The following is a 16410-nucleotide window of genomic DNA, read 5'->3' as shown; positions in this document are numbered from 1 at the left end:
GTCTTCCAGTATTTGAAAACTTATTATCTGATTCAGTCATCCTTGACAGGCAAGTGGAGTTTTAACATGAATCTTCATTATTTGTTTTTCTTTATTTTATCTTACTCATTAGCATAGATCCAACATTTGTTAGAACTGAGGTCATTCATCAATTGCAACCATAATTTAGCTGCTGATGTGAGTTGTCTGAAAAATCAACTAAAACATTCTGTGAGAATCAATTGACTGAGATTTATAATAAAGTACATTGTAGATTTTATTTGTGAAATTGTGCACTACACATCCTTCGTATCAGTAGTTTATAATAAATTATATGCCTATGTGTGTATATGATTCTGTCAGTATATGGACATGTGTGTGCACGTGTTGTCACATTTTGCATATTGCCTCTCTCTCCTAAACACAGACCAGTTGTTAAATATTTAACAGCACACCACTGGGAGTATTACTATTACCTTGAAATTTTGAGTTAAAAGAACTCACAATTTTAGTTTAATAACTCTGATTTGAGCAATTGAACAAACTGAACTGATAACCAGCAAATGTGTCACCGGTACCTTACATTTTACAGTGTCATTGTCTTTGTCTAGTGGTCAGAGCTGCCCGTGGAAGTCAGTTATCTCAGGTGGTCACCATGTAAGTGACTGTCATTCAATCCCGTAATTTCATGAGTGCAATATTTCTTCTTAGTGTGGAGGAACTTTACGGTGATAATCACTGGGAGAATGTTCACAATTAGGTAAAACATTCAGGAAAGAGTGCTCCCTCACTCTGTTAGCTTTTAGATTTTAAAAGATGGGGATAGTATCTCACCTCTGTTTCATGTCATGCTGGTATTGAAGAGAGCAGAAAGGAGATTATCTTTTGCTTGATACCTGAAGAATGGGGCAGAATATGTGCTTAATGTACATGTTTTAAGAGTAATCTGAAGCAGTGCAGCACAAAAATGGTCTATTATTTCAGGCCTAATATTTTTTAATATATATTTCTATTTGTGAAATATTATTCAAGGACATTGCCTTAAAATTATTCAGTATTAGACTGTCTTCTCTGAGTTAGTAGAGATCTTTTAAATTTCCTCTGCAGCACTGAACAATTGAAAATGTGTATAATATTCCTAACCTTTTTTGCAAGATTTTATTTTTCTGATATGTCATTGTACAATATTTAATTCTAAATTTATTTCAATTTCTCCCCCTTCAGTTTAATGAGTGGTGTTAAGAATAATGTTGGAAGAGGGATCAATGTTGCCTTGGCAAACGGTAAGAACAATTATTTTAGCCTATGGATGTAATCATTTTTCTGTCCCGAAGTAAAATGCAGTATCAGAGGATCAGGTTAGAAAGTGCTGCTCTTGATGATAAAGCCCTCTCTCCCATCCCTGCCCCACAAAAAATCTATAGGTGGAGACTTGGTGTCTAAGAATTTATAGTGTGTTGCTTGAAAGTATCCTAACTTGCTATGCAAGAACTTCCCATGAGATTGTCAGAAAACAAGCAGTCTAGCATCACATTGATAAAATCTTGCTTCGAATTTTGCAATCCTAACATAATAGGAAGATAGGTTAACAGGATTAAAGGTGTGTAAAATGACAAAGGATAGTGGACTATTAAATGGTGTAGGCGAAGGAACAAAGAATAAGAATTTATTGTAATTTTTCATTATTGGCCACATTCTTCTGATAGCTTCATTAGTGTGAATAAGTTCATTGCATCCTGAACATCTCAAATTTTCCTTCAAAATCAAATCTGAAAACCTGAAACCATGAAGTAAAGCCTAACTGCATATTGATCTTCTCTGTTCTGGTACAATAAGTATTCCATAAAGCTGTGTAGGATGGTTATAAGATATATAGGATGGTCAGAAACCACTGTAGTTTCATAGTGTAGAAAAATATGTTTTACTACTTTCACAACAAGAGGTAAATTTTTGTGTTTCTACTTTCTTCATTTCCTTAGGTAAAAGGTTCAGCATCTATTTGTCTATTTCATTAATAGCAAAAAATACATTTTATAGAGCAAATTAATATAAATTTTATTGTAAAAACTGATTTAATGTAGAAAATGGCATCTGATTCAAGGAGATACTTCTTTTCTGTAAAAGGTTTACTTTTGAGTAATTTTAAACTAACAGAATATGGAAACAAGGATGACATATATCTAACTGAATTGGAATGGTCCACAGTCAGTAATAAACTTCTGTTTATCCTTTGGCTTAAAAGATTAATGAGAAAGTTGTATTAAAAAATTACTCTTTAAAAATATATTTCAGGTGTGTATGATTCAGATTTTAAGTTGTTCTCAAAGTAATTCCTTCTCTGCTAGTGAATTCACATCAATCATTGGATAAGATTATTGGTTTTACAGTGTATGATGTATTTCAGATGCATAATTTGATATGAATTTAATCTCTTTTAGGAAAAACAGGAGAAGTATTAGACACTAAATATTTTGACATGTGGGGAGGAGGTAAGTGTAAATAACATATGACTGTGTGTTCTTTTGCTGGCACTGACTTAATCACCTCAATACAATGTAGTCCATTAATGAGAGAATGATGATGCTATTTGTGTTAGTTCATTTTGTTTCCCTTACTTTCTGTTCACTAAGTGTCTGGCTGTATTTAAGTTATCATTCATGTTTTATATACTTTGTTCTTCTTAGAAGAAAATTTTTGTGGTGTGTAATTGAAGACAGTAATATCAAAATTGAGATTTAAAAAAAAAAATTCATCTTGTTTTCTACAGGACAACCAATTCAAAAGTTTGGGGCTCCTTTAGGTTTCTGTCTAAAATTTAAAAAAACAACAACAACAACAAAAAAACAGAATAACCAATGTAAGCATTCTTAAGTGATGGGAATTTATTTTTTTACATGTGATTTTTCAGTCTTAAAAATATCATAACTAGGAGCATTAGAAAGACAAGATAAACTATCAGTTTTAGTAAAGCAATCCTATTATTCATCACAGTTCTACCCTCTGACTTGTGGCTAATTTTTTAGGTAGATGAATATTTGAGGGAAGAAATATAATTTTCTTTCTTGTTGACTGGATGTAAAGCAATCCACAGATATTTTCCCTTTCCATATTTGGAAGTCCCACAAGGAGTGGGAAGAAGTTACCAGCATGCAGAGGCAAGGGACTGGCACCCCAAAGAAGATCGCTGCCCAGAAGGATGGGTTTTTTTCCTCAAGTTTGAAGGGAGGCCAACACTGGTTTATCTTTCAATTCTGTAATTTGGGAGATTTATCAGTATGAGGATCTCCTCAGCACCTCCCCATTCCTTTTATATATTCCCTAGAAGCCAACAGCTATTAGGCTTCCTGAAATTCATGTTAAGAGTTCTCAGATAATTTAGCTTTTCTAACATATCTTCAGCTTGTAATAAGATCCATGTAGCCGGATGCAGTGACTCACGCCTGTAATCCCAGCACTTTGGGAGGCTGAGGTAGGCAGATCACCAGGTCAGGAGATGGAGACCATCCTGGCTAACATGATGAAACTCCGTCTCTGCTAAAAATACAAAAATTAGCTAGGTGTGGTGGCATGCACCTTTAGTTCCAGCTACTTGGGAGGCTGAAGCAGGAGAATCCCTTGAACCAAGGAGGGAGAAGTTGCGGTGAGCCGAGATCATGCCACTGCACTCCAGCCTGGGTGACAGAGTGAGACTCCATCTCAAAAAAAAAAAGATGCCGTATATTATTTTGTTCTTAAATAAGGTTAGGACAACATTGCATAGCTGTCAAAGCTGTATAAACTTAAAATGTGACCATCAATTTTAGATTCTAAAGGCATAAATTGGTCCTGCCAAAATTTGTTGATAGAAACAGTCTTAGAAAGCTGTTGTTGAAATCAGTCATGTGACCAGGAGCTCTGGTATTCCCTACTTCCCTTGTCACAGGTAGATTAATTACCGCTAGAAGCATTTTTCTAGTTAGGAAATTGTTGCAGTTTATTGCCACCTTTGCATTTCAGTGGAAGTAATTTGTTAGCTGCCCTGTTATATCTTTTTGAATTGAAAATGCTATTATGAAATATAATCAGTTATCAAAAATCTTTGGAATCTTTGCTGTGGAAAGAAACTGAGTACATTTGAAGTAACCCAGTTTTGGAGTTGAATTAGACTTCAGAGCTATAAGGAATCCTGACACTGTAAAGAGTTCAAGATGTTCAAGATGTTCAGAATATGTGGCATCAACAGTTTATAGTCACTGAAGTGGTTTATTTTAGAGTCCTGTGGATTTTGATTCAGTAGATAAAATGAGTAGTGACTGTAATATTTGCTACAATTAGTTTGGCTTTTAGTGATTACCTAACCTATATTCCTTCTCCCAGTTTATAGCAAGTGATATACCTAAAATATCCTTTAAATCTGTGCGTATATGTATTTCTAGATTTTCTAAAAGTTACAGATATCGTTGAGAATCGGAGAAAAGCTGTGTATCCTCTTTCTAGTAAAGTACCTATACAAACAGTGTTACGCTTTTTTTCGTTTTGGGTGTGTTTTTTTGTTTTGTTTTGTTTTGTTTTGAGACAGGGTCTTGCTGTGTCACCCAGACTGGAGTGCAGTGGTGTGATCTCAGCTCACTGCAACCTCTACCTCTTGACCTCAAAGCAGTCCTCCTGCCTCAGCTTCCTGAGTAGCTAGGACTACAGGCATATGCCACTAAGCTCGGCTGATTTTTAAATGTTTTTGTTGAGATGAGGTCTCACTATATTGCCCAGGCCGGTTTCAAGCTTCTGGGCTCAAGCGAGCCCCAGCCCTGACCTCCCAAGGTGCTGGGATTACAGATGTGATTCACTGTGCTCAGCCCATACAAACAATTTTACGTACACTTAGGGAGTCCAGAAACCTCCCATGCGTAAACTCCTTAAGTTTATGCATGGACCCAGAATAAGGTTTTTCAGGATCTCAATCGTTCAAATCTGAGAGATCTCTAAATTTCTTACTTCATAAGTCATGCTTTAACATGACTTTGCTATGGTATTTTTCACTTAGCCCCAGGAATATCAGTACAAAAGACACAGGATAAATCAGGAATGGGAAATTGTAAGTTGATGCTGGGATTATATTAAGGGACAAACTTAACAGTTTTTAAACGTTTAATAAGATTTGTCTGTCTTTTGGATTACATTGGAAATTATTGCTTTACAGATACTTCATGTTTTATAATATTACTTTTAGAGATTATCAAGATAGTTATTCAGTCATTTTTTAAAAATCTCAACCCTTTCTTTTTCTTCAGATGTGGCACCATTTATTGAGTTTCTGAAGGCCATACAAGATGGAACAATAGTTTTAATGGGAACATATGATGATGGAGCAACCAAGTATGTAAACTTGAAACTTTACAGAACTTTTTGGAGCTATAATTTGTAATTATGAAAGCAATACATTTTCATAAAAAAAAAAAATCTGTAACATAAAGCAAAGTAATCAAACTACCAGATAAACACAACTTAACAATTTTTTTTTTTTTACTTTGCCTCCTTCCTGGTTTTCTATGTAAATGTTTATCACACATATATTGTCATGAAATTAGAATCACATCGTATATAACATTTTTTATGCTTTCATGTTCTGCTTTTTAACATTCTAAAATTGTTTTTCCTGGCATTAATATTCTTCAGTAGCATTTTTATGGTTCATCAGCAGTTGTGGGCTCACCTTTATTTCAAAGTTTCCCTATTAGTATGTCATTAGGGTAAATTTCAAGAAATTGAGCTAATTGTCAAAGATACAAGTGTACTGTATTTTAAATAAGTTTAATAAATAATACTTTTTTAACTTTTTCTTAAAATAGTATATGTTGTAAAAATGTGGAAAATACAGAAAAGCGCAAAGAGACCAAGTTCCAGTCCATCTCACTACCCACTGTAAACATTGATGATATTTTAGTTTCCATTCCAGATGACTTAACACACATGTTTTTTTGGCTTTAACTATTTAGAATGCTAGTATTTATAGCACATCTCTTCACTTACGTGGTGAATATTTCCCCTTATTAGTAAATATTCTTTATAAAAAATGTTTATGCCTGCCTAGTCTGGTTTTTAAAATGTCATGATTTATAACCTGTTTAATGGGCTGCCTATTGCTGGACCCAGGCTAGTTCCAATTTTCATACTTAGCAAAATATACTGTCTTAGAAATGTTTAAACAGTCCATATCTATTTCTTTAAGATAGACTTTTTTTTAAGTAGAAATGATCAATTAAAGGATGTGCAACATGTTTTTAAAAATGGATTTTTAAAAATTTTTTACCAATTTTATATTTTTCTCAGAAGTTCCATGGCACCGATTGTTAACTTTTTTAAGTTTCTATTTTAAGAGTTTGAAACGGTATCTTAGTCTACTATGCCTTTATTATTGAGATTGGATTTTTTTCGCAAGTTTTTTTTTTTTTTTTTTTTTTTACCCTTTTATGTAATTGTCTTTTGACCATTCAACTTGGCCTATATTGACTTGTAAGACTCCTTTATGTTTTAAGGATATTAACCATTTCTAATGTAAAAAGAAATATATTTATTGTACATTATTTGCTTTTAATTGTGTTAGTGTAGGGTGCCTTTTGAATTTTAGAATTTTAGACTCCTGCCTATATAGTCTATGTATTTTTCTATCAGTCTGATCTACTTGTATACTTGAGAAGTACTTTTCCACCTCCAGATTAGATATTTAGTAGATTTTTCTCTTCCAATGATTTTACTGTTTTCATGTATTTTTAAAAACCCATTTGTAATTTCCCCATGGCATACAATGCCTGTGTTCTTATGTAGATGTGGCTTTATCTCCGGAATTTCTGTTCTGTTCCATTCACTTGACCTATTTATCTCTGTTCCAAAAAGACACTATTTCAATTATTTTAAAATTGTTTTATAAAAGTAATTGGACTTCATGCCTCTCTGGTTGAGATTAAATCCCCTTTAATGTTCTTCTTTCTAGAAAAAAATAATTTTTTCTCTGACTTTTCTTAAGACGACTTATCAAGGATAAAAAACATCCTTTATAGATTTTAATTGACAGAACCTTAATACGACAAGATTTATACAGAAATGTGCCATGTCTTTTTAGTGTATTGATTTTTATAAATGTATTATTTTATAGCTACATTATCACAGATTTACATGAAGAAAACAGTGCTACTTTATAAATGATTGTAAGCTGAAGTAATTTCATTGACATTGTACATTTTATCGGGTTCAACTAAGAATATATTAAATCCATAAATTGAAGGTTAACATAAAACTTGCCTATTCAAGCATTTTCATCCATTTAAATAGAATGAAACACGATGTAATTAGGCTCTCATCAGAAAACAGGTAGCTGTTTGCTTTTGCTGAGAGAATAGGCTATTACGTGTAAAATTTGAAGTTTTAACATTAAAAAGAAAACACCCCACTTTTCTGAATTGATAAACATGACCTCCTTTTTTCACCACATTATTTTGTTATACCTGAGGGGAATCAGAATTGCTCCCCTTAATCTGCTAATATGCCAACAATAAATTGTAACTACAACTAAGAACTAGGGGAGGAATGATGTTTACTTTTTAACTGCTATTTTTTTGGTGCCCATTAAATGCACCAAAAGCAGCTTTGGAAGAGAGAGTTCAACCTCTAGGGCAAAAGGAAAAATCTAAACTTTAATTTCTTTACATTTGGTCACCTGGTCAATATATGATTCATCTTCTGTGAATTTAAATGAATTGAGTTGTATGAATTTGGGGCACATGAATTTATATTTCAAATATTTCCTTTTTCTAAATACTGGTAAAAGAAATTGTAAGCATCATATCTTTTATACTGAAATGGACAACATCCTTATGAAAAGCAATCTACATCTATTATATATATACACCTTTTATCTTGGCAAGTGTCTGATTGTGGCACATTTGCAGTGATTTACCAGTTGTGTTATATACCCTCTCTTACATATGAATAGAAGTCTTGCTTACTGCTGCTGATGTGTTATGGCTTTTCCTTATTTAAGGCCATTGAATTTTACCTCATTTTCTTCCACTTATACTCAAGAAAGTTAAGTGTGTAAACTGAATGTCCCAGCTCTGTCCAAGAGAGAAAGTTGGGTGGCATGTTGACCAGAGAAAGCAGTACCCAGCTCTCTCTCTCTCGTCGTCTCTGATCCTAGTTTCTTTTAATCATGATGAGCCCATTTTGCAGTGCTGTGAACTTCAGCAGATTGACTAGGACTAATCTTCATCACATTATTTCCCAGAGTGTGTTTGGTAGAACCCCAGTCCTTTACAAGTACATGTAATGGTCAAAGAAGTTTGAGGATGGTGCCTTATATTGTACCCCTTTTGGGGATTCACAGTGAATGGCTCTGAAGTTCTGCCCTAAAGAAACTTCTTTGCCTTTGTTAATCATGGTGTTTCTTGATTCTATGAAGCCCATTTAAAAAACAAGATAGAGAAAAACTTACATCTAAGAAAACTTACACTTCAGGGAGTACAGTTATCTAATGATGCCTACTTTCCACCCCGACCCTTACTAAAATAAGTTGTTCTTTGTTTGTAAAGGAGATAATGGTTTGAATGAGCAAGCTAAACTTGCCAATTATATTCTTCCTTTTGGAGAGAATACTCTATGACATGTTATGCCTAAGTGAAGGGCTTCAATATGAATGTCTTGGAGTAAGAAGGGATCTTAAAGGTCACCTAAAGCAGCATTGGAGCCTGGGCAAGATTCCCTTGTTCTCTATGAATACCTCTACTTAACCCCCTACCTACTTAATGTGTCAGTACCCTTTTATTTCTCCATTTGAAATAGATCAAAACAAAATATTCACAAGACAATGTTATGTTCTCAGAGTGGTTTCCCTCTAAATTCTGCCTGATGTTCTTTAGTTTGGATAGATGGAACAACAAAACAGTAAGTGTATTCCCCAAATCATTTGATACTTCAGGTATTTGAAGCTAACTGGTATTTTTCTTTTAGTTTTCTCTTCTTCTGCCTTAATACACAGGCTCTTTTAACTTTTTATCATGTATAGCTTCTAATTTGTTTCATCCTTCTGGCTGGATTTCTTAGGCATTCTCTAGTTGATTATTGTCTCTCTTAAAATGAATGCATCACATCAAACACAGGGTTCCAGATGTGGTCTGGCCAGTACAAGGTACAATGCAGATGCTAGCTTACCATGTTTTAGAGATTACATTTCTTTGAATATTCATGCAGACTAGAATTGTATTAGTTTTCTTTAAACAATCACATTACATTTTTGGCGCGTGAGTTTTTGGTCAAGTTAAATTCTCAGATCTTTTTATTTGATCTCAGGCTTTTTTTTTTTTTCCTAAACCACTGTCAAATCAGGTCTTTCTCTTCATTCAGAACCTGATTTTGTTTAATCTAAATGAAGGCCTTTATTTTCATTTATCCTTGTTAAATTTAATTTTGCTGATTTAGGCCCACTTGGTCTTGATTCTGACATTCGTCCTGCGAAGTTTCCATGATCCAGGCTTTGTACTCTCTCCAAAGTCATGCTTATGTCTAAATATAAGTCATTGATAAAAATGTTTACCAAGGGTGGTGTGCCACCCTGCTAGAGGCTTCCTCCAAGGGATGCATCTTTTAATCAACTGCAGAAACTACTTTTCAGACAGCTGCCAGTGTGCACTACCAGGAATACCATCCAGCTGCTATTTCATTATTTTATGCTTAGAGGTTATTTTCCGAGACTATCATATGCTCACTTGAAATTCATGGACTGTGCTAATTACAATACCCTGATCTATTGCCTGAAAACCTCTTCAAAAGCTGAAATAGTTGAGATGACGTTAACTTGGCTTTACTTATTTCCCTCTCCTTCCCACTAGTTTCCCTTTGTTCCCCTTTCTTTCCTTACTGCTTTTTAATGCTCGCAGGATCTTCTTGTCATCCCTTCAAGGATTTTGTTAGGAATTCACATTCGTTTTATTGGACCATTATTTCTAAAATTTTCTTGCCTTTTTTGAAAACAGGGATATTTTGCTTTTAATGTCTTAGCATCTCTCATTTTCCATGATCCTTCTGAAATAACTGACACTACGTTGATGATTATTTCAACAAGTTCCTTTACAATCTAAAAGTGTGGAGCTGGGGAGGGGATTTACAGGACTGGAGGCTTAAATTTACTTTAGAGCACTTACATGGACTTCTTGAGCTACTATTCCCTTTTTATGTTGATCAAAGAATGTTTGCCTCCCTGGAAAAGATAGTCATGCTTTGATCTGATGGTATATCATTCTTGTGAAACAGTGAGTCCCTTTGTTATTCACACTTAGTAGCAGAGGCTGTTTCTGTGTGTTTTAATAATTTTATGAGTTTCATCTCATTCTGAGCACTACAGGTGTTCCTGGTGAGTAGTATTAAAAATGTTGTCATTAGTAATGTGGTTTGCTTTGTATTTTTGCGCACTTCCTTTCTTAAGTTTGAGCCCATCATAAAACATTCCTTTATGGTAGCACTAATTTAGAAACTATGCTCCATTTTTTTCTGGGAGTGTTAACAATTATATAGTGAAAATTACAGAGTTTTTCTGTTTGTTTTTAAAGAGTCGTATTCCCTCATAGAAATTTCTAGTCTGAACTTTGTATAATATGTTCTCTTTAAAGTCTAGGCTGGGTCGCCATTTATGCCTTATATAGTTAGCATTTCTTACTCTTCAACGCCCTGAGGTAATATGGTGATTTTCTTCCAGAGTTTCTGACATTTCTCCTTCCCAGCTTGTTCTTCCCTATTAATCAGAATTGAGCCGTTAATATTGTCCTTCTTGCTTTCTGTGCTTCCAGAAAGGCAACATTGGCTTGGTTTGATGGTGCAACTGTAGGACTGTCAGATGTGCCTCCTTTCCCAGCAAGGATTGAGGCAGAACCCACAGACTCCTGTGTCCAGTTCTCACTTCCTCCCTTTCTAGTTTAGATTGCCTCTGGGCAGCGTTAGATTGTCTTCTAGCAAAACCTGATACCGTTCTCAAACTCAGGGTGCTCCTATGTGGAATAAAAAGCTTGTATCTCCAGCCTTTATGCTATATAAAAATATATTTGCTGCCCTGACTTTTTTTAAAAAGGGGCATTTTGACATTTCCTGTCTATTCAGTTAAACACTGGCTATGTTACATGATTGTAAACTTTTGAAATGTAAAAGTTTTTTTACTTAAATAGAAGATATCTAAAAATAATAATAAAATTATCCACCAAATTCTATATAGGCAGATCAGAAAGTGTTCGAAGTCATTGACAAAATCATCTTGTTGTAAAACTCTAATTAGATATACACAGGGCTATGTGTTAGACGTCCCCCAAATCACCCCCAGTTTTGACAGTTCTCCAGTAGGTCTCATGGCTGTGATTTGTTAAAGCAAAAATACACAAAGCAAAATCAGCAAAGGGAAAAGGTTCATGGGACAAAGTCTAGGGGGGAAAAAAGGAGCCTTCTCCCAAGTGGAGTCAAACAGGACATGCTTGCTTCTTCCAACAACCAGTTAGGACAACACATGAGAAATGTTGCCTGCAAGGAAGCTTATTAGGGACTCAGTGCCCAGGGATTTCATTAAGGGCTGGTCATGTAGGCACCCTCTGCCTAACCTGTTCCAAAATACCAGACTCTCAGAAAACAAGTGTTTAGCATAAATTGCATTGTTTTTGCCCACAGTTTAGACACAGTGAACCATTCTTAACAGTTTTGAAAATGATAGGAGCCCTCCCCAAATCCAAGTGGCCAGATGCCAGGCAGGGGTCAGTCTTGCCAGTAGACCTTTCTAAGCTCAGGCCTGCTATGTTAATGCGTATCTGCACAGGATCTCATTATCTTCTAATGGAAAAGCAAGGAAAAAGATGAATGGAGTTAAAACATAAAGCTCAGTCTTTACGTTTCTCCTAGATCTCTGGCTTGATTGTAAGTCAGCTTGGTTTATGTATACAGATCATAATGGTCACTTCTGAAATTCAGGAGTACAAAAATCAGAATGCCTGACTGCCCTTCAACATATTTCTTAGTTGTTGCAAAATTCTTGGATAAGATTTTACTTTTGGCAGGGGGCTAGACCTGCATTTGGATAACCTCCTACTTTGCAGGGAGTTTTTCCTGTATAAAGCAATCTCTTAACATTTGTGAACTTCACATTCATTATTTCAGCTGTTTATGAGCCACCCTAAAGGCCTGCGAGATATCGGTTATAATTTTTTTGAGATGTAAATGTGAATGGAACCCCAAAGGCTCTCTGCAGGAGGCAGTCCACTTAGCTGACCACTGAGCCCACTGCCTGTGCTCTGCACATTTCAGTACTATTTATTCTTGTTACAGCAGCAAAACTCATCGCTAGTGCTGATGATGCAAGTGTGGACTTCTATAAGATAATTAGAAATTGAACATTTGGATAAACTACACAAGTGGAATTTGACAGTCTTTTAGATCCATGGCATCCCAGTAGCATTTGGAAACAAGAAAACAAGGTTCAGGTGACAATTTGGGGGCATTTCCCTCTAGCACAAAGGTTGCTTATCAAGTGAGCAAACAAGTGAAAAGTGATGGATAATTCATGTAAGGATGAGCACAGGAAACAGCTGCAGAGGAACTGTGGAGGGAAAGCCAGCGCATGTGCACAGATTTCATGTGATGTCCTCACAGTCTTCACAGAGGCTGAGATTGGTTCTTCTGCACAGTCATTTCACTTCTTTTTAGTTCACTTGGCTATAAATGTACCACTTTATATAGGAAGTGAATCTGAAAGGCTAAATACTCCACAGGCTATGGCTTATTTTCTTGTTGATTCTAATGAACTTCCCCCAGGTGGACAGCAGTGCCCAGGCTGTGGCCAAAACAGCTCCACAGACCCCACAGATGTGGCTCACATCAATCACAAAAGTTTAATGATATATGTAGTTCTTTCCTGTTTTATGAAGCTTTTTTTAAGAAACCATGAGTATCCCTTTTTCTTTAGTTAAATGAGAACTGTTCTATGTAGTGTTTCTTTCACTAAGATATTAAAGGAGCTAACTGATACTAGCATGAGATGTTTGAAAGAACACTGTAGAATGAATAAGTACCTTCCTCACTGACTTTCCTGCTGTTTGAAAGTATAAAACTTGCCTTGCCTCAGGTTTTAGCAGAACAAACCTCTCTGAGTGACTTATTAGAGCTGTCTTTTGTGCAGTATATAGGACTCAGTGCAAAATAGGTGTACAGGTGGCCCTTAGTTAATTTCTTCTCCTTCTTTTTTTTTTTTAAGCTCTCTAGCTAGCATTTATCTACTGAGTTTCTTTTCTCCTTAGAGATAAAGGAAAGAAAATCATTGAACATTAGGATGATCGCTTACACGAAATTTTTTAGTGACATCTTTCAATTAGTAGTTACCCTAGTGGTTGACTTTTGTCACTGCCCCTCCTGCTAGTAGACATTTAGCTGCTGTGTGGTTAATATTTTCATTTTTATTAAGTAACCACTTGGAAGTTATCACTGAAGTACAATTTATATCCCTGTTCTCAAAATTCATTTTATTTTAAATAAAACGTAGTGTTAGAAACATAGATTTTTGTCAGCATTTACCTTTATTCTGGTCAAATGTAATTTACAGAGAGTTTAGTGGAGATTCAAAAAGATTATTAATTTTATAAAAATATTGATTGCTTAAGACCTTGGATTAGCCTGAGTAGACATCTACTAACTGTGGTATCCCTTATTTATTTGATGAGTATAATTTAAAAAGTTAAATGAAGGTGAATTGTTGTTGTGAAATAAAAACCTAACAGGTACTTTCTAATAGAATAAACTTAAAATTAATTGTTGGATTTCATGTCTTTTGTCACTAAAGAATTCAACCGGTAGAAATGTTACTCTGTGACAAAAAAGTTATTTTCCAAAATGTTCTGTTATTTAAAGTCTCATTTTGTCTCATGTTTTGTGTTAATATCCTAGTGAATCAGTATTAGCTTACAGTACCCTCTGTTTATTGTTGTATTCTTTCTCTCCCTCTTCAAGACTCAATGATGAGGCACGGCGGCTCATTGCTGAATTGGGGAGCACATCTATTACTAATCTTGGTTTTAGAGACAACTGGGTCTTCTGTGGTGGGAAGGGCATTAAGACCAAAAGCCCTTTTGAACAGGTTAGTGTCTTAGACTCTCAGAATTAACAAAAACAAATTCTATGAAATCTTACGGTACATATTCCCATCCCAGCTATTTGAAAATCAGATAAAGCAGATAGTAAATATGATCATATATTTGTCATAAATTCTTGGTAATCAGTTATTTGAAATAACCATCATACTTTTCAATTCAAAACTTAAAAATTCTGCATGGGAATATTTTTTCCTACAGGACAATGCGTTGGAATAGGATTACCTATCTTAAGCCTTTTAGGAAGCTTTAATTATTAAGGATTGTATTTGAGCTTTGGATTTTAGAATCAGTTAAGTTTGGAAATATTTTAGAACTTAGTATAATGTAAATGGTAGTTTTTGACTAGCAAATAATCCTTTAAAAGCATCTGCAATGTATTCTTTCAGCTGTTATTTGAAGGTCTGCCATGTATGTGATACAACCTGAGGGTCACTCATTTAATATCTTGACCAGTAATTTATATGAACTCATTGTTGACATGAGTATTACTGAAATGAGAATGTGTAAAATGTTACTGCAAATCAGCAGTTTACAAAGGTTTTTTAAACTGTGTATTATTACTGTGTTCCAATAGCACATAAAGAACAATAAGGATACAAACAAATATGAAGGATGGCCTGAAGTTGTAGAAATGGAAGGATGCATCCCCCAGAAGCAAGACTAATGGAAATGTGGAGAGAATTGAAGAAAGCGCACTTTCACTATTAATGGGAGAGCTATAAATGGCAGAGTGATGTGTAAATATTTTAAGAGCATGCAGCCATCTTGATGTGTGCATGAGTATTGTCTCTTTTGATATCAGGATTATTTATTGCTAACGTAAATAGATAGCATTGTAAATAGTCATCACAATGATTAAATCACTGAACCATGTCTCTGCACATTTCCCTAAAAGTACAATGTTTAGACTGCTGTGGTATTACATATTTTAAATTCTAAAAGCATACCCAATGTGTAACTGAACGGATCGTGAAAAAAATATTGATATATATACTAGTTGCTGTGAAAATATGGAATAATATGGATTTTAGGGTGGATACTTTATTTTCTTTTATACCTCTATATATTGCCTTGTGATGACATTATCTTTTAAATTAAAAAGAGATTTGGCTAGTTGTGTGTGTAATGTTACTTTACAGTCCGACTCTCCTGATGTACCTCTTTTCATGATCTTTTTCTTTCCTTCCCAAGAAACTGAGGAATGTTTAATATGAAAACACACATTGGATATGTGAAAAGCACAACAAAATTCTTAATGTACACAGTAAAAAAGTAAATATATAAATGTAGATGGCATTTAGGACCACAGCTTGCTGGATTTGTGTTAGCTATTGGAATAACTTGATTTTGTATAAGCTATTTAGAGTGAGGCTGGAGGTGGCAGTTTTACAGAACTGGAGAACCAGGCCAAGTCCCCTCCCCAACCTAATTAGGTCATTCAGGACAGCTAAGTCAGTATATTTAGAGCAATACTAGCATATGTTTTTCTTAATTGTTATCAGCATTGACCAAGTGGTTTGGAAGGAGGCATGCTTTAATATCACAATAATTTTGATTTGTAAACCAAGAAATTAATCCTGTGTTTATCTAACTTCATACTAGCAGTTATTGCCCGAAGCTATAGTGGCATATTTACAAAAGTTCTTATTACTGGGTGGACTGATAACATTTAAAAAATAATTGTGTTTGACCCCAAATGACTTTATACCCAATTCTACATAAAAATATAGATCTATCTTTTTTGTTACTTTCAGATGTTCACTAACTCAGTTTTTAAGCAGATGTTTTCAGGGCATTAAATATATGTTGTGTATGAAATAAACTGGAACATAAATTTAGTGATCAAACTGCCATTCATAATGTAAGGCAACACTTAAATTTCAAACCTAAATTTTAGATGGATTGTATAAAAAATCCTAAAAGCAGTATCTGTTATTTAGCTGTAAACCAAGTTGGAAGCTATTCAGATAATTTCTTAAATATTGATGAACTTTGGAGTACTGTTTCTTCCTTCAAACTGAATGTAATTCATGAATAAATGCACCTTATATGTTTAAACAATTTTTGTATACTTTTGGGATTTTTGGTGCTTATATGCTAAATCACATTCAGCATGTATATTTTGACTTTTAAAATACTTCTCTCAATTCTGTAAATTAAAAGAATAGTTATTTTACAGTTCTAGGGACTGTGAAATAAATGTCACTTTTTTTTAAATAATGAAAATAAATACTCTTGGTTTTGCTTTGTGAATTTTTTTTTGTATTATCTAGCAAAGTAATACACCTAC

General features: G+C 34.5%; 1 protein-coding gene across 2 annotated transcripts in view; it reads left to right on the top strand.

Moving 5' to 3' along the window:
* The window catches only part of FAM3C (FAM3 metabolism regulating signaling molecule C), a 47243-nt gene extending 30871 nt beyond the window's left edge, over positions 1-16372 (top strand). For both annotated transcript variants that reach the window (XM_007982729.3, XM_007982728.3), the window contains exons 6-10: positions 1204-1262; positions 2418-2468; positions 5247-5331; positions 13978-14104; positions 14695-16372. In XM_007982729.3, the coding sequence (XP_007980920.1) occupies positions 1204-1262; positions 2418-2468; positions 5247-5331; positions 13978-14104; positions 14695-14784 (412 nt within the window). In that variant the 3' untranslated portion in view covers positions 14785-16372. The remainder of the gene's footprint in view (positions 1-1203; positions 1263-2417; positions 2469-5246; positions 5332-13977; positions 14105-14694) is intronic.
* The last annotated feature ends 38 nt before the right edge of the window (positions 16373-16410 follow it).

Source organism: Chlorocebus sabaeus, chromosome 21 (genome assembly GCF_047675955.1).
Source record: "Chlorocebus sabaeus isolate Y175 chromosome 21, mChlSab1.0.hap1, whole genome shotgun sequence".
Taxonomy (NCBI): Eukaryota; Metazoa; Chordata; class Mammalia; order Primates; family Cercopithecidae; genus Chlorocebus; species Chlorocebus sabaeus.
Note: the sequence above shows the minus strand (reverse complement) of the source record. Positions and strands in the feature narration are given on the sequence as shown.